General features: G+C 57.1%; 2 protein-coding genes across 5 annotated transcripts; both read right to left on the reverse strand.

The window, feature by feature from the left end:
- Nucleotides 1-694: 694 nt before the first annotated feature.
- TRIP6 (thyroid hormone receptor interactor 6) lies at nucleotides 695-4,728 on the reverse strand. Of its 2 annotated transcripts, XM_060123014.1 has the most exons (9): nucleotides 4,412-4,677; nucleotides 3,994-4,121; nucleotides 3,779-3,904; nucleotides 3,096-3,482; nucleotides 2,688-2,781; nucleotides 2,401-2,570; nucleotides 1,474-1,652; nucleotides 1,080-1,200; nucleotides 695-965 (listed from the first exon to the last, which is right to left on the reverse strand). In XM_060123014.1, exons 1-9 carry the CDS (start codon nucleotides 4,518-4,520, stop codon nucleotides 834-836), a joined length of 1,446 nt encoding a protein of 481 aa, XP_059978997.1. In that variant the 5' UTR covers nucleotides 4,521-4,677; the 3' UTR covers nucleotides 695-833. The 2 variants fall into 2 exon arrangements, with proteins under 2 accessions (XP_059978997.1, XP_059978998.1); XM_060123015.1 differs by lacking the exon at nucleotides 2,688-2,781 and having other exon boundaries at nucleotides 827-965; nucleotides 4,412-4,728.
- Nucleotides 4,412-17,970, reverse strand: SLC12A9 (solute carrier family 12 member 9). 3 transcript variants are annotated; one of them, XM_060123002.1, is made up of 15 exons: nucleotides 17,088-17,970; nucleotides 14,266-14,320; nucleotides 13,297-13,519; nucleotides 13,005-13,139; nucleotides 12,406-12,537; nucleotides 11,684-11,992; nucleotides 10,713-10,820; nucleotides 10,480-10,591; nucleotides 9,751-9,908; nucleotides 9,560-9,642; nucleotides 9,251-9,375; nucleotides 8,914-9,106; nucleotides 8,576-8,750; nucleotides 8,206-8,352; nucleotides 4,988-6,294 (listed from the first exon to the last, which is right to left on the reverse strand). In XM_060123002.1, exons 3-15 carry the CDS (start codon nucleotides 13,475-13,477, stop codon nucleotides 5,399-5,401), a joined length of 2,754 nt encoding a protein of 917 aa, XP_059978985.1. In that variant the 5' UTR covers nucleotides 13,478-13,519; nucleotides 14,266-14,320; nucleotides 17,088-17,970; the 3' UTR covers nucleotides 4,988-5,398. The 3 variants fall into 3 exon arrangements, with proteins under 3 accessions (XP_059978986.1, XP_059978985.1, XP_059978984.1); XM_060123003.1 differs by lacking the exon at nucleotides 17,088-17,970 and adding an exon at nucleotides 4,412-4,523 and having other exon boundaries at nucleotides 5,372-6,294; nucleotides 13,297-17,047; XM_060123001.1 differs by lacking the exon at nucleotides 17,088-17,970 and having other exon boundaries at nucleotides 13,297-14,428.
- Between the last annotated feature and the right edge of the window lie 4,852 nt (nucleotides 17,971-22,822).

The following is a 22,822-nucleotide window of genomic DNA, read 5'->3' on the forward strand; positions in this document are numbered from 1 at the left end:
CCATTTTAAAGCATTTTCTACCATTTTGTGGTCCCATCAGAGAACCAGCCTTTGTTGGTGCCTCAGCACGTGCTACCTGCAAAATCCATTGTTCCTGCTCTTCTTCCAGAAAGGCACCCCATCTTTAAGCAAAAGTGGCAAACCCCAACCAGTACTTTGATGAGATCGGTTATAGGTTTAGGGCCTGACCACCAAGCAGGATCTGGGTTGCCCCAGATTAAATGCACCGCCCCCCCGCCTTGTTCAGTGAGTTGAGTGTGAAGACTTGTTTAGAATAGGAAATGCTGCCTCCCTTGCACATGCGGCAGCCCTGCTCCCAGCGCTGAGAGGAGGGGTGTCTTTACAGAAACTACATTAAAAAGAGTGTACAGTGGAGTTGCAAAAAAAACTGGCCCAGGACTAAGAAGACCCTTCTGAACTTGCTTCTGCCATTTGGGAGTGATCGATGTAAGCTGAAGAAGTCACTTTTTGTTTGGGGGGGTTTTTTTTTGGCCGTGCTGCTCAGCATGAGGGAATCTTAGTTCCCAGACCAGGGATCAAACCTGTGCCCCCTGCAGTGGAAGCTCAGAGTCCTAACCACTGGACCACCAGGGAAGTCCCAGGAAGTCACTTCTAGCCAAACACGCAGGCAGTCACAACAACCGTGCTTGTGTTGTTCTGCTGTGAGAATCAGATAAGAAAACAGACTTCAAAGTGTTTTACAAACTCTCGAGGGATTATTATTTCATGATTGGAGGAAGAGGAGACAGCATTTGGTGACAAAGTTATAAAGGTAGATGTCGGGGAGGGTGGTTGATGGGAAGGGAGAACACAGCAGGTGCTCCTGGGGAGACTCAGCAGTCGGTGGTGACGGTGGCTGAGAGCTCCTGGATGCGCCAGGCACTGCAAGCCTTGCACAAGATGTGCCCATCCAGCGGGTAGCAGCCCTGACACTCACCCTCAGACGAGAGCAGCAGCCCACACTCCTGTTCGGAAAGAAGCAACAGCTCTCCATCAGGCCCGGACCCCTGAGTTCCTTCTCCCTCGTGCTCAGCACCCCAGACCCCAATAACCCTTATTCCCTTGCCCAGCCCTCCTACCTCACACTTGTAACAGCCAATGTGAAAACTGCGATCCAGAGCTACGATTCGCACGGTCTCCTCCTGACCTGGCTCAGGCATGATGGCCCCACCACACACTGAGCATCTTGGGGCAAACTTCCTGGGGTGGAAGGGAACCAAGGAGGCTGTCAAGCCCCAGGGTTAGAGGGAACTAACAACAGAGCCCAGAGAAGGTGGGATGCAGGAGGGAACGGGAGAGGCCAGAGGTAGGTAGGGTCTTGGATCTTAGGGAAAGAGAGTGATTTTAATGAGAAGGAGGCATGGCCAGGGGTGTGAAACAGGAGCGGCTGGTACCGGCATATGAAGGAGAGATGAGGAAGGTGGGTAAGGCCAGGCCAGACATCCTAAGACAAAAGGTGGGGACCCCGCTGACCTGTGGAAGTCCTCAATGCAGTGGATCTGGCTGGTGGCATCCACAGTGAAAGGGATGCCGTCGAGGCCGCGGTGGCACACCACACAGGTGAAGCAGCCAGGGTGGTAGGCCTTCCCCATAGCCCGCAGAATCCGGTCCAGGATGGGCTGGGAGCACGTGGAGCACTTCTCCAGGGTGGCCTGTCGGGAAGGAGGGCAGGAAGGTCGGGGGCTGGGGACACCCACGCCAGCCCTTACAGGCATCCTGCCAGCCTACCCATCTGTTTCTGTAGCCCCCTGCATGTGATTCAGTGAAAGGTGGCCTTGAACAGATCTGAGTGCAAGCCCCAGCACTGCAGCTTCCTGGACAAATTATTTAACCTCCCTGAGCTTCAGTTTCCTTCAGTAGTAATATCTGCCTCACATTCCCTTAAATCTAAAATAAATGCCTCGGGACTTCCCTGGTGGTCCAGTGGTTAAGAATCCTCCTTCCAATACAGGGGACGCGGGTTCGATCCCTGGCCGGGGAACTAAGATCCCACATGCCGTGGGGCAACTAAGCCCACGCGCCACAACTAGAGAGCCTGCGTGCCGCAAACTACAGAGCCCACGCGCCCTGGAGCCCGAGAGCCACAATTGGAGGAGAGAAAACCCGTGCACAACAACGAAGAGCCCGTGTGCCGCAGCGAAAGATCCCATGTGCCGCAACTAAGACCCGATGCTGCCAAAAGAATCTTTAATTTAAAATAAAATAAAATAAATGCCTCACACATATGAGGGAATATCGTCCTTCCTCTCCAGCAGCCCGTGTATTGCTACTGACTTCATTCATCTTCTCTTGTGTATCAGTTTTAGTTCCCCTGCTTCAAGCCCTATTCCTCTCTGGGGCTTGGATATCGAGTTCCCATCTCAGACTGGAAACCTCCCCCCGCCAGCCCCAACCACTCACCACATAGCAGCTCTCACAATATGCCCTTCTCTCCACGGCGTAGAAATGCTGGCCCCGGAGCTGGGCCCGGCACGTAGAACACACAAAGCAGCCAACGTGAAAGACGCGGTCCAGGGCCACGACCCCGGCCCCATCCCCGACCACATCTTCTCCACAGCCACCACACCGGCCTGGGGACGGGCAGGGACAGGGTCAATCTGCACAGGCCGGGAAGTTGGATCCACGGGCCTTCTGACTCTCCAGCCCCATCTCCCCTTTCCCGTCCCACCCGGGGTCAGCTCACCCACCGAAGTACTCCCCGCTGGGTGGGTGGTTCATGTCGTGCACCAGCTTCTTGGTCAGCCTCTCCAGCTCCTCCTCGGGAGGCTGGCTCAGGGGGACCTGGGAGGTGAGAATCAGGGGCTTGCCCCCACCTCTAGCTCCTGATGCTGTCACTGAGGGTGACCGGGCAATGCTACCCAGAGAGTTCATCGGAGAACATCCCAGCTCAGGGGCCAGGGGTGCCCCTGCAGGAGCCAGTGTGCAGATCTAGACCCCTTCCTCCTTTATTTCCTGACCTGCCCCCACCCGCAGAGGATCCAGAGCTCCAGCGCCGCAGACCTCTGACAACCGGGACGTGAAACCCCACCCACACCCAACCTGGTCAGCGTCCAGTTGTCTTTGAGGACCCGAAATCCCAGTGCCCAGGGGCTTACCTGGGACCCGTACCCGCCTCCTCTTCCTCCGGCAGAGCTGGAGACCCCAGCAGCCTCTTCTTTGCCCCCCGGCCCTGGCTCGCGGTGGCTCCTATAGCCGGCCCCCCAGACTTCACCTCGGCCTGGGAGAGGAAAGTGGGGCCCCGGGAGGGGCCCAGAGGCCTGAGAGGCCCCCCGCCTGGGGGGGCCACAGCCCCTCACTGGTTGTGCCACCTTCACTTGCACAGGGAAGGCAGGGCCGGCGGGGGTGCTGGCCGTAGCATAGGAGGCTGGAGTGGGGCCCCCATAGGGGGATGCTGGGAGCGGCGGGGGAGGAACACCCCCTCCATTCGGCTTCAGGGAGCCTGAGCCTGAGCGGTAGGCAGGGGGCTGAGGGGGCTCGTAAGCCTGGGGAGAAACGCAGACCAGAAGGAGTGAGCTGGGCCCATTCTAGGACACACATCTGTAGAACCCCCTACCCCATGTGGCACCCAGGCAAGCACTGGTTTTGACAAGGGGCCTCCCTCAAGTGGTTGACAACCTAGTGAGTCTTGGTGACCCAGCTTCCTCCACGCTGGTGTGGGCATCACTCACACAGAGGAGGAGAGCGGGTGAGAGTTCAGAGTAGGGACCAGGCTTGGGAGGGGAGGGGGAGGGGCACGGGACAAGGACCGGAAGGGACAGGGGCAGGACAGGGGAGTCACCTGCCGGTCAGGCCGCCTTGGGGCGTGACCTCGACCCCCGTCCAACTCAGCCAGCATGCTGGTCAGGGAATCTATCTCAGCATCCAGACTTCCTGGGCGCAAGCCCCCCCTGTCTGCGGGGAGCCCCTGGGGATGGAGCAAAAGCGGGGAGAAAGCAAATCACACGGTCTCCTCTCCTGCCCTAAGCCCCCCCACCCCCCAATCCCCGTGCTCACCTGCGAGCGCTGGGTTGCTCCATGGCACCCCACCCAGGCCAGCCCCCGATCCTCCGGTCCCCCAGGGGCCTGGTAACACTGCTCAGATGGGAGGGGGCAAAAATTGACCCTGGGGTGGGGCTGGAGTGCTGGGTTGAGGGAAGAGAGAGTGAAGGTGGGGTTGGGGAAGGAGAGGGTGACACTTGTGGACGCCGCCGTCTTGGGTCCCTCTTCTCCCCTCCCCCACGCCCCCACCCCCGCACCTGGGGTCCGCGGATGGGGCAGGAGGCAGGGAGGGCCGCGAGGGGGCAGGGGCGGCGAGCTACAGCCGGGCTTGGGAAGGGGCGGCAGTGGCGGGCTCAGCGGGAGGCAGGAGCCACAGGACAGAGGTGAGCGCTGGTGGCCCGGTGGCCTCCTCGGCCGCACTGGGCTGCCTTACCTGCTCCGTGGGCCGCCGGCGGCCCCGAGGCGCCTCGGGGGAGCCCTCTCCCCTGAGGGGCTCTGGCAGGCTCCGGCTGCTTCGGGGTGAGCCAGGTGGGCCCGGACATGGCCTGGAAAGGGGGACCCCAGACAGCGGTCAGGGCCCCACGGAGCCCCGGGCCTCTGACTTTGATCCCTTCTTCTGTCCCACACCTCGCTTGGGACTCCAGGAAAGAAACTTTTTCTGGCTTCTTTTTTCCCCTTCCTCCCTAATTTTGGGTACGGCCACGCCCCCGGTGACGTCACCGCATTCCTGGGGGAGGGTCACGTGGCCCCCTAGGCCCTAAACTGCCGTCCCTCCCCGAGTCGGGCCCCCTCCTGCGAGCAGGGAGGGCTTTCCTCGGGAGCCTGAGTCTGGGGGCTGCGGGCAGCCTCCATCTCCACCAGTTTCCCCCAGGCCCGGAGCCCCGGGTCCCGCACGTGGCCCCCTCGCCGCTGGGACGCTCCAGCGCCCCTCTTTCCCCATCCCCCATACAGATTTCTCCCTCTTTCCGTCCCAGCTACCCGCCCCCTCCAGAAACGCCCGGCCAACGCGTAGTGTTTTGATCTTTTATTCACGTTCGGCAGTTAGAAAAATAAAACAGAACAAAAACATCAAAACCCCAGTGGTCGGGGAGTCTGTTGGGCGAGGTGGGGAGACTGAGGTAGCCTAGAGTCACAAGCGGAGACCCAGCCCCCGTCAAGGCACGGGTGAAGGGAGGGAGTGCAGTGGGGGAGGGAGCCCTCCCCCGTGGTGGCGGGGACAGCTGCCCTGCGTTAGTTAGTGCACCGGGGCCCCTCTCCCAGAGACCGAGAGATGACAGAGACCAGGATCCCCTAATACCTCCACCAGGGTCCGAGTCCCACGTGCCAGGCGGGTGGAAGGCGGCCCTTCCCCTCCTCACCCCATAATCAAGGTGGGCCACCCAATTACGATTACCTAGACACTCTCTACTTGGTACGGGCATCAGAGATCAGTGCAAGTGACAGGGGTAACGCCATGAATGAGCAGCGTGGGGCCCAGATCGCGGCTCAGAACTTCCAGCAGCGCCAGGTAGCGAGGATAGCGAGCAGGGTCAGCAGGTGGCCGGGGCAGGTACAGGAAGGTCAGGGCGGTGGCGGGCCCCTCCTCGCCATCCCCACCCTCAGGGCCACCAGGCCCCCCTCCTCCGCCGCGCCCCTGCTGGGCCCGAACCAGGGCGTTGGCGCTACATGCCAGGGCCTCTGCCTCGGCGTCTCCTCGCCTGCCGTTCACGAAGTCCCCTTCCTCCTCCTCCTCCTCAGGCTCCTGGGACGACGCAGACCCCTCGCCCCACACCACCTCCTGCACCTGGGCCCGGATCCTCAGCTGGCTCAGCAGTGCCCGCAGCCGCCCCTCGGCTGCCCCTGGTGCCTCGCGAGGCCCCAGGCACAAGAAGATCCGCAGGCGGGCACTGTGCCAAGCAGGCACCATGCCCAAGATGGTTGCCATCTGCAGCAGGAAGAGGCCGCAGACATCCACGTAGCCGGGCCCGCCCCGGGGCCGCAGCAGGTTGAGGGGCCACACGTCCACGTGATGCAGCTGAGAGGTGCCCCCAGATCCCCGGCTTAGCCGCTCGGGGGGCAGGGCTCCACAGGCCCGGGCCAGAACCACATTCTTGTTCATCTTCAGGGCGTCTGCCACTGTAGCCACGTAGTCCTGGGGACTGAGAGCCCGGGGGCTTCCTGGAGCCCGGGGTGGAGGGAACAGGGTGCTCAGGGCTGGGGACCCGCCCTCCTGGATGCCATCCGCAGGCTCAGAGAAAGCTGGGTCCGTCAGGAAGTGGTCCTGGGGTGCAGCATCATCGTAGAAACCCAGGACCAGCGTGTTGGGCTTCATGCCACCTGGGGTAGGCAGGAAGGAACCCACAAGAGTCAGACTCATGGCTGAGTTCACACTATGCTAATAGGTGTCCACTCCCACCCGCTGACAGCAACGTGTGTCAGCCATCAGGTGCAGACATGCGCATTATGCTTGGCCTCTTACTAATGACTTTTAGTTTTCCCAAACACTTTCACATGCATTTATTTGATTTATCTCCATGACTAATCTCCCCCATTTAAATAGGCAAAGTTCGCCTTAGGAGTCTTGTAACTAAGAAGCACTTCCGTTCAGGGGCAGTAGGATGTATTCACTCTGGCCTTCAACACCTTTTTCATGATAGGAGATACAAGTCTGACTCCACTGGCAGACGGGACCCCCTGAGGAGTCAAGCTCCTGGCCTCAATCCCCAGGGAAACAGCGCTCAGACCCTGCTAGGGGAGGATGAGAACTCAGGGCTGGGGCTGCACAATCTGTTTCTATGACTGCAAAGCCCTAACGACAGCGTGTCCAAAGCACTGTCCCCTGTGAGCCACCATCTGCACGCTGACTGGAGCCCCCAGCCTGCTGAAAGCACTTGGTGTTTTAACTCATCTGATCCTTGAAGCAACAGTATGAGGTAGGGACTATTACTCACCCCCCTTTACAGATAAGGAACCTGAGACCCAGAGAGGTGAAGCCACTTGCCCAAAGGCTCATGGCTGATAGACACTGGGGCCAGCAAGTGAACACGATGTACCCAGCACTAGAGCCCATTCTCTGAGCCACTAAGCTGGTGGTGCACCAACCACAAAGTCCCCAGTCCCTGCTGACAGCTCCTGGGTTTTAGTATCTGAACAACGAATACGGAATCGGATAATTTCCCCTGTACCAGGGCTGAGTTTACAGGAAGACTCAGACCTCCTCCAAGACCCTTTCTCACGGGACAAAAGGTGTACTCAAAATCTGCCAGTATATCAAATTCTCCATGCTGGGGGATTAACCACTTAAAGGAAACCTTTTCCTTTTCATTTGAATTTTCTGCAGGATGAATTGCGTGAAAGGAGTGGTCTCTTGGTCCAGAGACCAAGGGTCTCTCCCCAACAAAAGGTGGGGCTGAGGAGAGACGAGCCCTCAGATGCTCCAGGTTCTAGCTAACAACGCTTGATAACACCCCTAAAACACCTTGGCAGGTGGGAACTCCAACTGATCTTGCAAATTAAACTAGTCACACCCCCTCCTGAGCATTTCCCGGGGTTCTGATTGACACCGACCAGGGCAATGTCCAACACTTGAACTTTAGCCAGATTGTAAGTGGAGCAGGAAGCATGCGTTCAGAGACGGCACAGACGCCAGTCCCGGGGTTGAGAAAGATGGAGGCGCTGAGCAGGGATCTGGAGGAAGCTGGTGAGCTGGGCTGGAGGCCTTGGCACAAAGACACAGTCACGGAGCTGGGACTGTTCCACTCCATGCGACAGCGTCAGACCCACACACCCCTGGCATCCTTTGTAGTCTCTGGGAGCCACGTTACACGGCCCCCTACTTCTCTGCTGCTCTCAAGGCCCAGCTGAGATACCATCTCATCACAAAACCTCTGCCGGCCACATTGGTGACAGTGGTCTTCCTCTCTGAACTCTGGTGGTTAGAAAGCATTACCCTAGATTTGATGGGGCAGCCCCACCTCAAATACTTCTCCCACTGCCCCCTGAAAGACGACGTGTTCTGCAGAGCCTGTGCCCCAAGCATGGGTCAGAAAGAAAACAAACAAACGGTGTCGCTCCATCTCTAGTCCTTAAGGCATCACCTCGGAGACCTTATCACACAGTCTTTTATCTTTGAGAACCAAGTGCTGTCTGCACTAGATTGTGGGTTCCTTTTGGAGTTTGCAGTCTGTGGTTGACTCTCTGGGGGAGGGGAGCAGAGATTGAGAGGGGCCACGGAGTGGAGCAACTCACCAAGCCCTGAGATCCGCAGCAGGTGCTGAGCCCCCTGGCGCACGGAGGGCGAGAGGGTGAGGTCCACGAAGGCCTTCACTTGGGCCCGGTCTACCAGGCTCAGCCACGCCCCGTACTGTGGCTGCACGGGGTCCGAGGGCAGGGAGTCTGCGGGGGAGGCAGGCAGCCCATGTGGGCCAGATTCACGTACTTTTTCCTAGAGTCCAAGTCCACGTGGGCAGAAAAGAAAGGTCTGGGCAGGGGTATGGCTGGTAGGGAGGGTCATCTGGGAAGAAGCACGAGGCCTCTGGGGCACAAAGAACACAAAGAGCTTCCGGGAAGGGGAGGGCGAGAGAGGTCGGGGCGGAGGGGTGAGTGGAGGGCAACTGACCGAGGTCTCCCAGGGTGACATGGCCCAGCACATAGAGGCCCCCTTTCTTGAGCTGGTTGGCCAACCGCAGCAGAGGCAGCGCGCCCCGGGGGTTCCCCACCAGCAGCAGCAGCTGAGGCCGCCAGAACTTCACGTGGTCCTTCCGGACGTCCAGCCGGAGCAGGTACTTCCGCACCTGGGGACCAGGTGAGGTGACAGGAGGAAGGGCTCCGGGGCGCGGCGCCCATTCACCACCTGGGCCGGAACCAGCGGCAGGCAGCCGGGGGGAAGAGGAGGCCTCCTCCGGGCGTGGGCGTTCCCGTCCCAGCCCCCCTCCCCTCCCCCCCCCGCTCCCCCACCTGATGGAAAAGCAGGGCCTGGCTGACGTAACCCCAGCTGCTGGGGCCTCCTCGAGCCGTGAGCAGGGCAGAAAGCAGGCCCATGAGAAGCAGGGCGCCGCCAGCGGCCCCGGGGCTGATGAGGAACATCATGAGCAGGCAGGAGGCCACCCCCAGCAAGCACGTGTGCCAGGAGAAGAGGCTGAAGGCGGGGCTGGGGGCCGACACGGAAGGAAGGAGGCTCGGGCTGCCCCACGGCGAGCCGCCCCACTCCACCCCCAGCCTCCGCCCGCCTGGTCCCAGGCCTCCCCATTCCTCCCTCCCTTTCTCAGGGGACACAGGCATCTCCTTCGCTCACCGGAAGTTGGGGGCCGAGGCCCACTCGAGGCTCAGGCAGGACAGGTCCACGGCAGCGTAGGCCACCAAGTAGAAGACAGTGACCACAGCGGCCAGCGTGTTCAGCTTCCCAGCCAGGAGCACCAGCTGGACAAGGACCAAGAGGCTGGGCGTGCATCCACGCGCCCCGCTCCCCATCAAACGCCAACACATACTGCCTTTTCAGGCACGTCTCCCAGTGCGCGTCTGACCCTTCCTGGTCCCGCGAGTGTAACCAGCGGGGGCTTACGGTGAGGGTGAGGGTGAGGGCAGCTTGAAGAGGAAAGCTTACCTGCACTAGGCCCCAAGAATACAGCACGGCTCCCCAGGGGTTCCCCCCTTGGGATATAACCTTAGCTGGCGCCAGGATCACTCCTGTGCAAACGGAAATGCAGCAGATACATCAGCCTGGGCCAAGGGGGGGACCGAGACAGACACGGGAGGGTGCGCTCAGAGCCGGGCACGAGGCAGGGGACAGCGCACCAAAGAGGTTGTCCTGGGCCAGGGCGTGGAGGATGCGGGAGGCGCCGATGAGGGAGCTCATGGAGGCTGAGAGCGATGTGGCATAGATACCGGTCAGCACCAGCGGGGGCCACAGGCTGATGGCTTGGAAGAACCCGTAGTCCTCCTGCAGCAGGATCCTACAGGGAAGGAAAGGAGGAGGATGCAGATAATAAACGTGCCTCCATCCTAGGGGCCTGGTGAGAACAGTTCTCACAACACTGGCGGAGGTTAAGCGCTGGGTATTCTGAGCTGACCCCAGCCCCGATCTCAAGGACCGTATTAACAGATCAAGTGTGCCCAGGGGTTAGAGTTGGCATTCACTGGTTGTCGTTGGGCCGCATTGGATTTAATCACAGGGTGGACATTCCCAACAGTATGTGCACAAGAAGCCAAATATTTATGGAAATACAAGTTGACTAGAAAGCTCTTCCCCACCCCACCCCCAAGCCAAGTACTTACAATAGTACCAGGCACAAAGCAAATGCTGGCTTCGGGTTGGCTGTTACCGTGTAGCCAGCCCTCCACATCCAGGGCAGCAGCCCTAACTCTCTCCCGGTGGGAGGAACAGGCCCCATTTTCTCCATACCGCCCAACAGCTTGGGTATCTGCCCCCACCCCGCCCTGGCCCGTGCTTCCCTGGGCGATCCAGGTGTGACAATGCCTCCACGCCACCCCCTCAAGGACCAGGCTCACCCCCTCCCCAGGCACCTGTCGCAGGTGAAGCTGGAGAGGAAGAAAAGCAGGATGTAGATGAAGAAAGTATAGGCAACGGCAACAATCGTGCCCAGAGGAATGGCCCGGCTGGGATCCTTCAGCTCCCCTGGAGGGCAGGGAGCAGAGGGAGGGAGGTCAACCCTCCACCACGCCCTGTATCCCTGAACCCTCAGTGCCCTGTAGGGGCACAAGGTGGCAAGGCAGCCCCCTGCCCCAAGGACTCTCACCTGACATGTTGGCCCCAGCCATGATGCCTGTGCAGCCGTTAAAAAGGACGGCAAAGACGCTAGCAAAGGTCATCGTGGCCCCCGTGGTGTAGTCCTTGGCGTAGCCAGCTGAGGAGAGGGGAATCGTTCCCAGGGAGGAGAGGGGATCAGCATCCGTCCTAGGGATCCGGGCATTTTGGCCCTGCTACCCTCTCCTCACATTCTAAACCTGCCCCCACTGCCTCTCCACCAGCCTCACCAGCTCACCGAGACCCCAGCCCTGACCCGTCTCTGGCCCTGGCTCAGCTGACCTCATCACCTCCTTCTCCCCACACTTCTCCGTTCCTCCCTCCAGGCCTTCATCCACGCTCTTTCCTCAGACGCCTTCCCTCCACCTCCTGTCTGAATTTCCCAACCCCGCTCACGCCACCTCTAGCTCCACCGGCCCGCGCCCTCCCCGGCCCAAACCCAGGTCTCCCTCCTCTGGACTCCTCTATGCTTCTTGTCTACTTGAATTACACTCGGTCCTATTATGCAGTTTGTTTCCTGAATGTACATCTTATCTGTCCAACTAAACAAGTTCCTCTAAGGTAGGGACTGTCTCGTGGTCACTCTCGTGCCCAGCTGGGTCAAACAGACAGTGTCCAATACACGCCCAACAGATCTTAATCAACCTGTACTGCTCCAGGTCCAGACCTCCCGCCCCTGATTTTCTCTGACATCTCTTCTCATCCAGGGATTCCAAGCCACACACACACACACACACACACCCGCCCCTCGCCCCGAGAACCCCAGGGCTCCTGCACCCAGCTCACCGCTTATCCAGGGATTCCAAGCCCCCCCCCACACACACACACACGCCCGCCCCTCGCCCCGAGAACCCCAGGGCTCCTGCACCCAGCTCACTGCCCATCCAGGGATTCCAAGCCCCGCCCCCCCCACACGCCCCGCCCCTCGCCCCGAGACCCCCAGGGCTCCTGCACCCAGCTCACCGCCCAGATTGGCCTTCAGGGTGCTGCTGTTGAAGCCGGTGAAGTGGCCAACCTGGGGCGGCAGGGAGGAGCCATTGGGGCCAGGCCTAGGGGTCAAGGGGATGTCCCTGGGCCTCACAGCCACAAAGCTGACCAGCACAGAGGCCAGGGAACCGGAGACCAGCAGGAATGTGAGGAAGGAGGCGCGGGCGTAGAGGCCGGCCCCCAGGGTGCAGACTCCGCCCACCAGGCCCAGCAGCAAGGAGCCGTAGAGCAGGTTCCAGCCGTAGCCCTGCGGTAGGGTGCGGAGGCCGCTGGACCCCGTGGCATCTGTAGAGAGGAAGGAACAGAGTTAGAAAGCCAGATCCCCAAGGAGGGACCCCAACCATGACTCAGAGCAGGAAGGGACCCCATCTTTGGCCCACCAGTCCTCAGAGAGGCCATCTTTCCCACTCCCCCGCCCAACTGTACCCCAGCATCCTAGCCCTGCCTGGCGGGTACCACCAATCTTGCTCTGTCAATTTTAGGAGTGTTAATCTGGCCTCCCTGACTAGATGGGAAGCTCCTCACAGGCCAGGACATTCTCTCGGATGTCTGGATGTCTGCACGAGGCTGGGCACAGAGCAGGAGCTCAAGAAAGTTGAGCATCTCTCCTGGAGAGGGCTTATCTCCCTGCCATGATCCCAGAATCCCAGACCCGGCAAATCCTCAGAGCTGCCCAGACCAGCGTGGGGAGCACAGACCAGCCCCGAAGACATCAAGCATGGCCTCCACCAGCCCCAGCAGGGAGACAGCACAGCCACAGACGTTAGCCAGGTAGAACATGAGGCCGATGCTGCCCCCGACCTCAGGCCCCAGGGTGCGACTGATCATGACTGAAAGTGGAAGCAGGGGGTGAGCGTTAAGGGAAAAGAAAGTGAACTGGAGCGTGAGGAAGGGCCCGGGCACGAAGCACCATGAAGCTGGCCCTCCAGGCCTCTCCCTGAACACACGGGACTGTGCCCAGAGGCAGTGCGTCCCACTGCAGCCACTCCCAAGCCACGTGGCTTTGCCCAAGTCACTAACGCTCTTGAATGTCCTCGTCCATAAGATGAATACTACCTAACTGACAGGACGGTCAAGTAGAACCCAAATGGCAGCTGGGAAGACACCTGGTGAACTGGAAAGTAGCACTACCGAGTCAGGTCGTGTTTGCCCCCTTCCCCATACCAACCTGTCTGCTGGACATTCACTAGAACTTGTCCCCTCTTGTCCTACCCCCCAGGGGATGCAGGGAGGGGCCCTCTCCTCCCCCCATAAGACAGAAGAGCCCAGACCCCTGTCCACCGACATTGGAGGATACAGTAGGCTCCGCCCCCTCGCACAGCTCCATTGGTAGCGATGGCACAGACGGAGAGGACAGTGAGTGCCAGGATGAGGTAGGCAACCAGGAGCATGGCCAAAGCCTGCAGCAGCCCAGCGTGGCCCACCACGAACCCTGCGACAGGAGTGGCAAAGCAGGTGAGACGGCGGCTCACCCATCGCACCCCCCACCCCACCCCAAGCCCTTCATCCACCCGCGTCTCCCAGGGCCCTTCCCCAACCTCATCCCAGTCCCACCCCACTGCACCCCCAAGTAAACCCCTGCCACTCACCAATCCTCAAGAAGACAACTATACTGAACATGGACAGGACCGTGGGTACCACCACACCCAGGAAGGTGGAGAGCTTCCGGGCAGGCGCCCCTCCAGGACCCCCGGCTCCACTGGCAGGGAAGGAAACCCCCTCCTCCCCCAGGAGCCGGTAGGCCAGCAGAGGAGAGTTCTCATTGGCCATGGTCGACAGCGGGCAGAGGAAGCCGCCAATGGGTTATGAAGCCTGCAAAGAGTTTGCTGAGTGGAAGGCAGCTCCGTGGAGCCCCCCACAAAACACCTCTAACCAAACACCCAGAAGCTTCCCCAAAAAGGAAACACACACACAGACACACTCACGTTCACCAACAACTCAAAGAGTTAGTGGAGGGCAGACTGGTCCTGGCCACTGCCGCAACAATGGCAGACTCTTAAGCCTCAGCAGTGGGTACCATGGCCCCTCCCAGCTCCTGAGGCCACCCCTTCCCCCGTATCCCTGAGACTAGGGATAGCAGTGGCTCTGGAAAGGTGCAAAGATCCTCCGCCTTCTTAACTAGCAGCGCAAGAGGAAGCAAATCCTCCAGAAGGGAAGTGAGTGATGGGCAGGAGGCCCTCCTCACTCCATCCTCCGGAGTCCTGAGCCGCCCCCCAAGATCCTCCATGCAATCACCTCATCTCCAGGCGATAAGAAACTTCCGAATCTTCCAAAGCCCCACCCTCCATCAACACTCTCCCTCAACCCATCTCAAACAGCCTCCTCTTTCCTTAATCTCACCAGATTCCTCCCACCCACACAGGCGTCCCCCAAACTCCACCGCCCCAACAACTCCTCGACGACCAAAACAAAAACACCGTCCGGCGACACAAGGTGGTCCTCCTCCCCGCACCGGTTCCTGCCCACTTTCTCCCGGGGCGGCTTGGAGGGGGCCGAGATTCGCTCCTCCCCGGCCAGGCGCACCCTCACCGCCCGGGTGTGGCAGGGCGTTCACTTACCCACCGGAGGATGCAGCCGCTCAGGAGTGATCCCCGAGAGCCGGAGGGTCCGCTACTGGCGGAGGGGGCAAGGGTGCCGGAAAGACAGCTGTGGCTACCGGGATGCCAGGCCTCGAGCCTGACCCACCCCCAGCACACAAGCGCCCCATTGGTCCCCGGGCTCGGCCCCGCCCCGTGGGCGAGCCCGGGGAAGCCCCGCCCCACCCAGCTCTCGCTGCCTGCGAGGCTCCCGCCCCACGTGCGACCCGGGTGCTGCTCGGGGTCGCCACTCGGACGAGCGTCTCCGGCAGGGTGTGGGCCACGGCTCCCACTGCGCCTATCACCCTGGTGCAAACAGGCCCCCGCCGCGCGGGCGGGACCCCACTCGGAGCTCGGAGGCGTCCGGAGGAGACACTGCTGAAAGGGGCGTGTCGTGACGGCGGAAGGCCTCCGGCAGGTGGGCGGGGCCACAACACCTGGCCCAGGTGCGCCACCCGGAACGCGGGGCCCTACTCCTCCAGCCTCTCGGATCCTTGCAAAGCCCACCAGGTCCTGGCCTCAGCCCTCGCCCCTGCGGCGCCCTCCCCTCGCGCCCTGTCCAGCCCACTGGCTGCTCTCCTCTCTTCCGCCACCAGAGGGGGCCATTGGCCGCCGATCCGGGCGAGCCCGGGAGGCGCAAGCTGCCGTAGGTCGGACTGGTCCCCCGCCCGCTTTCGCGCCTCCCCGCAACGTTGTCCCCTCCAGACTTTTGAACCTCTGAGAGTTAAGACCCACTCCTCACTCTACAGGTGCCATCAACGTCGGCACCACCTGGCAACGTTTCCTCATCTGTAAAATGGGGATTAACTAGACCCTCCCGGTTAAGGTTGCTGTGAGTGTTCAATAAACTAATAGGCACTTGAGAACAATACCGAAATGTTCAACAACTTATTTGCATACGGTACTACATGAAATATGCATAACCACTTTGTGAGGTAGATCCCGCTATGATTTCCATTTTTCACATTAGCAAATTGAAGCTTGGAGAATTTCAGTAATAATTTCCTAACTTTATAGAGTCCTTCTTGGTTACACTGTCATTTGAGCCTCAGGAAATGAACACCGCTTTTCCTGCCACTGGCCTTTGGCTGTAAATTATCTGCAACCTTTCCCTAGGAGAGGAAGGGGCTCAAAGCAGCACAAATGTGGCTTTGCCAGGAAGAGGTCTCATGAGCAGTTAATCTGGCATTTTCAGTGGTCATCTCTGCTACCCACAACACGGAGCTTGGCTCCTGGGTCTCTCCAACATCCCTCCTGTCACAATTTTTGGTGATTTCAACATCCACATGGATGAGACTTCCAACACCCTGGGCTGGCAGGTGCTTAAACTCCACTTCTGCATAGATCTCACCCTCCATCCCACCCAATGGTGATGCCTAGACTTTGTCATTACCAGTAATGTACCCTCTCCTCTTTTCATTCACCACTTCTAGTTATGCCTGTTGAGGAAAAAAAATAATCTGACACTTGCTAAAACAGTAAAGAAGACTTTATTCAGAGCTATTGAAATAGGTGTCAAGACTCACAGTAAGGGAGAGAGAACGGGCTCAACTCCAAATACAGCAAAAACAGCTGGGGATTTAGAGCCCACAAGCAGAATGAGGGGGTCAGTGAATGTAAAATTACTAGGAGGAAGCACCAAGCATTGGGGGATTCTAGCTAAAGGGACTTAACAGGATCCTTGCTGAAGGCAGGCCAGGGTGATCAGATATGAAGGGTGGGTGGGTTCTCTCTAAACTGAGCTAGGAAGGCCCAGCAAGGATGGGGGCTAAGGTCGAAGCCTAGTCCAGAAGAAGGTTCAGAGGAAACTGACTGAAGTTTGGTCAAGGGTAGGGTCTTTGTCATGCCCTGACCCGAACACTCCTCCACCTCACTGGTGCCTCAATCCATCGATCCTGCCCTCTGCCCACTGTCCCCCACTCACTTCCCTTCTTCCCCAGCTTAAAGTTCACGGTCACTGAAAAGCACTCCCTTGCCCCTCTCTCACTTTATTACACCTCCTGGCAAAATCACAGCCCTGGTAAATGCAACTATCCTCCCGTTCAGTCTCCTTTGCTGGTTCTTCCTCATCTCTTGTCTCAGCTGTGGAGCACTCCTAGGTGTTGGAGCCACAGCCAAGAGGCCACTGTGGACTGGAGGCTCCACTGAGCACTGGAAGCTCAGTCCACAGACATCTTTTCACCACTCACACCCACTCCCTTGGTGATCGCATCCAATCCTCTAGTTTTAAATACCATCTCTATAACAGTGCCTTAAGGGTGTATCTACAGCCCAGATCTCTACTCTGAACTTCAGACTTCCAAGAACATACTAACATCTCTGCTCGCACATCAAACGGGCAACTCAAACTTGGCATATCCAAAATCCAACGCCTGAACATACCCCCACAACCTACGCCTCTTGTGCTTGTCCCACTTGCCCAGGTGCTTAGGTCAAAAACCTTGGGGTTGTGCTTGAAAACTCTCTTACACCCCACATCCAACCCATCAGCAATTCCTTTGGCCTCTACTTTTTTTTTTTTTGGCCTCTACTTTTAAAATACAACCAGTATCCAACCCCAATTTACCACCCTAGTCCAAGTCACCATCATCTCTTGCCTGCATTATTGCGACAGCTCCCTGACTGGTGGCCCCCTAACTGGTGTGTCTGCTTCTGTTCTGGCCCCTACATTCTATTCTCAACAGATTAGAGTGATGCTATTAAAGGAAGTATCCATTCATGACACTTCCCTTTTCAAAACTGTCCAGTGGTTTCCCATTTTCCTCAGAGTAAAAATCAAAGTCCCTTAAGGTAACCATACTTACCTTCTGATTCACCGACTACAGTCCAGCTACCAGGTTATGCCTGCTGCCTTAGCATAAGTATTAACAGCATATCCTTCGCTCAGAAGTGACCCAGAGCGGTCTACATATTACATGGGCACCCTATGCATGAAGCCCTACCCGATCTGCATCCTGCCCTCACCTCTGCTCATCTCCTGATCTTACCCCACAACGACCTCTGGGCTGTGTCCAAGAACGCCCTGTGGGCACACAGGGCATGAGCCCCCTTTGTCTTCTGAACTCAAATATTATCTTCTTAGTGAAATCTTCTCTGCCAGTCCCATTTAAATATTGAACTACACCTTCCTTCCCATCCCACTTTCCTATTTTTTTTTCTCCATAGCTCTTAACACTAATACATGTCGTTTACTTGTGCATCTTGTTCATTGACTGTCTATTCCCAACAGATAATTAAGCTCCACGAAACAGGAACTTGTCTTTTCTTCGCTGCTCTAGCTCCGGTACTTCTAACAGCCCCTGGCACTCGAGGGGACCTCAGGAACCATTCCCTGACGGTTCTGGGAACCATCGCGGACCTGACGGCTTGCTCCTCACGTGACTGCATTGGCCCCGCCCCGCCCACTGTGAAGGGAATATGGCGGCGCCCAGGGTAGCCTCAGAGAGAGGGCAACCAAAGAGAGGGCGCCAGCTTGCTAGAGCGTCCGCGCCGCTGCCTAGTCTGCGGGCGCGTCCTGGGAAAGCGTGAATTCTTAGGCGAAGTGCTGGTCCTCTTCCCCACCATTTTTAAAAGAAAAAGGAATTAGCTAATCCTCAGAAACTGCCTGGGCTGACCTGCCTACCGTCTCCCCACCGCTTGGGATTCTCGGGATTCGAGGCGTGTAGGACGAGGTTGTGGGATTCAGTATCTAGATTTTTCTCCCCTCGTGTTGGCTCCCACTTATTAGGTCACCTCGGGGTGTCTCTCCAGCCTCCAGTTCTAGGAATCCCCGAACACACACCCGGACCGCCCCTCGGAGATAGGACGTCCAATCCCCGCCCCCGGGTGCCCCAACTCCGAGTTCAGGCCCTAAATGCCAATTCCCCGGCGATCGAGCCTCCCTACCCCCGCCGGGAGCTCCCCAGGATTAAGTCTCGTGAATCCGGACGCCCCCCCTCCCCCAGGCCCCAGGGGCAGATGAGCCCTTGGCCACCGCCCCTACAGTTTCCTGCAGACCCAGCAAACAAAAGGCTCGGGAAGAGAGGCGAGGCTGAGCAGGGCGCCCTTCCTGCAGGAACAGCTGATGGAGCAAAATGACCCAGGAGGGAGAGGAGGGGATGGATGAAATTCCAGGGTTCCTGGAGGACCGCAGCGGGAGGCCAGACTCCTGGATCCTGGGGAGGGAGGGAGAGAGTACAGGAAAGCGGCGGTGGAGGGCCCAGGCCGGACCCCGGAGTTCGCTGGTCTCTACCAGCTCCCAACCGCCCTGGTTGGGGGGGGGGGGTGTCAACACTGGATTTCAGGTGAGCTCTCAGGCCCCCACGCTGGAATGGTGGGGGCTGGGAGAGGCCTGAAGGGCTGCGTCATCTCCTCTGGGCCCAGCCTACCGCCCCCTGGCCCGACCTGCTACCCTCGGTGCAGGCCCCACCCTGGCCTGGCTTCCTGCTCCTCCCCAGGCACGGAGCTTTCCCTGCCAAGCTCCACGAACTAGCCCGGGGGCTTCTGGTCCCATCAGGACCTCGGTAGCCTAGCCCCCAGCCACGAATAGTCCTTATATTCCCGCCTAGAGCCATTGCCCCTGCCCCCATCCCTGTCAAGGATACAATGGTAAGGGAAGGGCCCTGTCCAGTGGGTGGGGGGGATGCTGGCATGGAGGGGGGGGCTTGGCCTCATATCCTGTCAGGCTGCCAAGGGAAGAGAGGAAACAAAAGACTTCCCCCTGCTGGGACAATGAGCCTCCCATTACCTCTGCCCCCCCCTCCCTCCCGCACTACCCACCCCCAGCCCTCCCTTTAAGCTCTGGTCCCCAGCCCCCTTGCCTCTGTTCTCTCTACCTCCTTGCCTTCTGGTAGCCTTGGCCTCTGTGGTGAGCTCTGCCCTTCCCCCGCCCTCCTTCTTATCAGCTCGCACTGATGCTTTCTCCCAGTCTTGGCAGTTTCGGTCCTCTGCCACTCCATCAGTGCTCAGGGTCCTTCCTCTTCCCCATCACCAAGATTGGGGGCTGGCTGAGCCAGGCTCTGGTGACTGTTAGGGGCCAAATCACACCCCTTTAATGTCTAGTGGGAAGTAGGGGCTCCACAAGAGAAAGGGTCCAAGGCTGAGGGAGGGAAGTGCCCGGCTTGGCCTGGGTGAGCGAGGAAGGAGGAAAAGGACACGTGTGTCCTACAGGTCCTTGGGGGTGGGGCTGGAAGGCTGTCCTGTATGCTGAGTGTGGCGTCAGGCCCACCTGCTGGCTACTAGCTGAGTGCATTGCACAGGTCACTTAACCTTCCGAGCCTGTCTCATTTTTAAAGTGGATATCATGATAACGCCCATCCGCTTACGGGGTTCCTATGATGATTTAAATTCGATAATGCTTGTTTAGAAAAAAAAAGGTGAAGTAGTAAAGCTTTCCTCAGTCTTCCCAATCTCTACAGCCTCCCCCACACCCCCATTCCCACTCCCCGCAGTTTCCATCGCCATCATATGCCAATAACTCCCAAACTGGTATCTCCAGCCAAAAACCTGTCTCTGAGCTGCAGACCCATTGAGCTCAGATCTAGCTCACTTCTGGCCCCGCCTGGATGGTGCACAGGGATCTGAAACGCAACATGCCCATCATCTTCCGGCCTGTTTCACTAGCTCCCACCGAGCTGCCCAGTCCCTCACCGTCCCAGCCAGGCTCCAGGTCCTGCCCACTCTAGCTCCTTGGCGTCTTTTGAATCCTCCCCCCTCCCCCCACCCCACACACTCTTCCATGTCAGTTCAAGTCCTCACTGTCATTTGGAGAACTGCATTTGGTTTCTCTACCTTCAACCTTGATCACTTTCAATCGATTCTCCAAAGTTGTACAAGTGGGAACAAATCTGACGATGTTGCTTCTTTGCCAAAAACCCTTCGGTTTCAGGTCTCCAGCTCACCCATTGTCACTATCCCTGCACCCCACACCCTGGCGATGTGAACGCTGGCAGCTTGAGGACAATCTCACCACATCCATGCTTTTGTACTTGCTGTTCCTTCTGCCTTGAAAGCAACCTTTCCCACCAGTCTCCTCCAGGACTCATTCAGATAGCATCATCTTCTCCAGAAAGCTCACCTTGAACCTGCAGGCTGGATTCGTGTGCTTCCTCTGTGATCCCATAGGACCCTCTGCCTGCCACCCTTTATGCTCAACACGTCGCCTCCTGTGTTCTGTTGAGGTTTTATGGCAATTTCTACCCCTGGGCTGTCAAGTCCTAGAAGGTAGAGGATAACTTTGTATTTCCAGGCCTGGTTCATAGTAATTCTTCAAAAAGTAATTATTGGGGCACTTCCCGGGCAGTCCAGTGGTTGGGACTCTGCACTTCCACTTCAGAGGGGCACGGGTTCGATCCCTGGTCAGGGAACTAAGATCCCACATGCCTTGCGGCGTGGCCAAAAAAACCCCCATGTGTGTATATATATATATATATATATGTATATATGTGTATATATATATACACAAAAAATTATTGCTGAGTAAATTAAAGAATGACTAATCAATAAGGGGATAAATAGTCCACAAATATTTATTGAGCATTTACTATGAGAAAGCCTTGCATGGGACTTAAAGCAGTGAACACAACGTATGTTGCACCTGCTTTCATGAAGCTTAGAACCACATACAAGCAAATATACAATCACTAATAAATTAAGGCATGTGTCTATTACAACTTTGCATATGATGAGTTCAGGAAGGTTTGTGGTGGTCATAGGAGCAGTGGATTCAGGTTTTTTGGGTCCTGATGCTTTTGTTTGTTTGTTTAATTTATTTATTTAATTTATTTATTTTTGGCTGCGTTGGGTCTTTGTTACAGTGCGCGGGCTTCTCATTGCGGTGGCTTCTCTTGTTGCAGAGCACAGGCTCTAGGCGCCCGGGCTTCAGGAGTTGTGCCTCACAGGCTCTGGAGCACAGGCTCAGTAGTTGTGGCGCACAGGCTTAGCTGCTCCGAGGCATGTGGGATCTTACCGGACCAGGGCTCAAACCCGTGTCCCCTGCATCAGCAGGTGGATTCTTAACTACTGAGCCACCAGGGAAGCCCGGTCCTGATGTTTTTACAATTTGGGGGAACCCTCCTTAAGAAAACAAAAACAAAACCATGAATATAAAATTAGGTGTAAAAGTTAATGTTTACCTAGATTGAGAAATCACAACCAGTTGCAATGTTAAGGTGATAAAACACCATAATATTACAAAATCTAGAAATATTTGTAGTTAATAGCTGCCAGCACATCGCTATAATAATTTCATGTCCTGTTTCTTAGATACGAACTCTTTGACCACCTCTTCATATGATAATGATTTTATAATATTATTTTCTATTATCTTTGTCTCTCTGTCTTTCTCTAGTATGGCCAATTCAATTTTTTTTCTTTCATTGTTGAGAGTTTATAAAAACCTCATTGAGCTCTACAGCTTATTATTGGTACTGTCAGAATCTCTATCAAATTCCTTTCGTGTAAGAGGTGCGAGATTTGGGGCCATTTCAAACATTCTCCTACTGTGAGTCACCTTGAAAACTGTTTAAATTGACGGCACTCATTAACCAGGGTGGTGAGAGGAGCCTGGAAGGTGAGGGGTGCCTAAATTTAAACTTGCTGAGCTCCCAGGTAAACTTAACTCTAGACTTGAAGGGGTCAGGTGGGCCTTACAAGGGGGACTTGGATATGGGAAAAGGAGTGATGATTTCTACAACTGATGGTGAAAGGGGTGATTTGTTTGTTGTTTGTTTATTACATATAGAAAAAAGTCCGAACTCCAAGCCCACTCCAAACAACTGTAACCAGGTGGATAGCAAAGAGAAAACCCTACCAGCTGCTGGGGGAGAGGTGTGCTCCACACAGGCACTGCCACAGCAATATATTGATCATGGACAGGGAACAGGGAGGACAGCCACATATTTGGGCTGGGAGGACAGTGAAGTGCTCTAAGTGCTCTAATAATGAAGGAAGGAGGGCTTGAGATTTGTTTGGGTCTGTGGAGCAAGCATCAAACCAGGTAGTGACATGGGTGCTCGCCTGTGTGATGACACTCAGTGGAGACTGAATTCGCTTGCCTGCGAAGTGGTCCGAGGGTGGAGGAAATGACCTAACACCCCCAGGAGAGACCGAGGGTGATTTTTGAGGATAGGAGTGAAAAATCTCAGCTGTCGTCTCCATGGAAGAGGGAAATAATGGGATTTCCACCAGAGTATAGACCTTTGAGGTGAGAAGCCCTGTTTTACAAATCTTGCAAACTGGCTCGGTGATCACCTGGCACACAGTAGATGTTCAATAAAGGTTTCATTTTAATCATTCCTTGTTTGGTGTACACTAGATATTAGGAACTGAATTACCTGCTGGGGGATGGGGGCTGATGACCTATGATGCGGGACCAACTGGGTATCTTCTTAGCTGTGGTGCTTTGCTCGCTCTAGCTGAGGGAGTCCTGGTGCTCAGGGGGTCAGAAATACAGGGTTTGAATCTGCGGTGAGCTGTTGCATCTCTTCACCCCTCCAGTCTCATCAGCCCCTTGCTCCACCCAGCCTCATTTCTCCGTGCACCTGGGTTTCTCTTCAATTCC

The sequence above is a fragment of the Lagenorhynchus albirostris genome, chromosome 15 (assembly GCF_949774975.1).
Source record: "Lagenorhynchus albirostris chromosome 15, mLagAlb1.1, whole genome shotgun sequence".
NCBI lineage: Eukaryota > Metazoa > Chordata > Mammalia > Artiodactyla > Delphinidae > Lagenorhynchus > Lagenorhynchus albirostris.

Excerpts from the sequence above, each read along its gene's own strand:
- SLC12A9 (XM_060123003.1), bottom strand. The coding sequence starts at position 13,477 with ATGGCCAATGAGAACTCTCCTCTGCTGGCCTACCGGCTCCTGGGGGAG. Across the intron at positions 11,993-12,405 it reads GCTTGATGTCTTCGGGGCTG|ATGCCACGGGGTCCAGCGGC; the intron begins GTCTGTGCTCCC and ends TCCTCTCTACAG. Across the intron at positions 8,751-8,913 it reads AGGCCCTGCTTTTCCATCAG|GTGCGGAAGTACCTGCTCCG; the intron begins GTGGGGGAGCGG and ends CCTGGTCCCCAG.
- TRIP6 (XM_060123014.1), bottom strand. The coding sequence starts at position 4,520 with ATGTCCGGGCCCACCTGGCTCACCCCGAAGCAGCCGGAGCCTGCCAGA. Across the intron at positions 3,905-3,993 it reads GAGCAACCCAGCGCTCGCAG|GGGCTCCCCGCAGACAGGGG; the intron begins GTGAGCACGGGG and ends CTCCATCCCCAG. Across the intron at positions 966-1,079 it reads TTGGCTGTTACAAGTGTGAG|GAGTGTGGGCTGCTGCTCTC; the intron begins GTAGGAGGGCTG and ends CTTTCCGAACAG.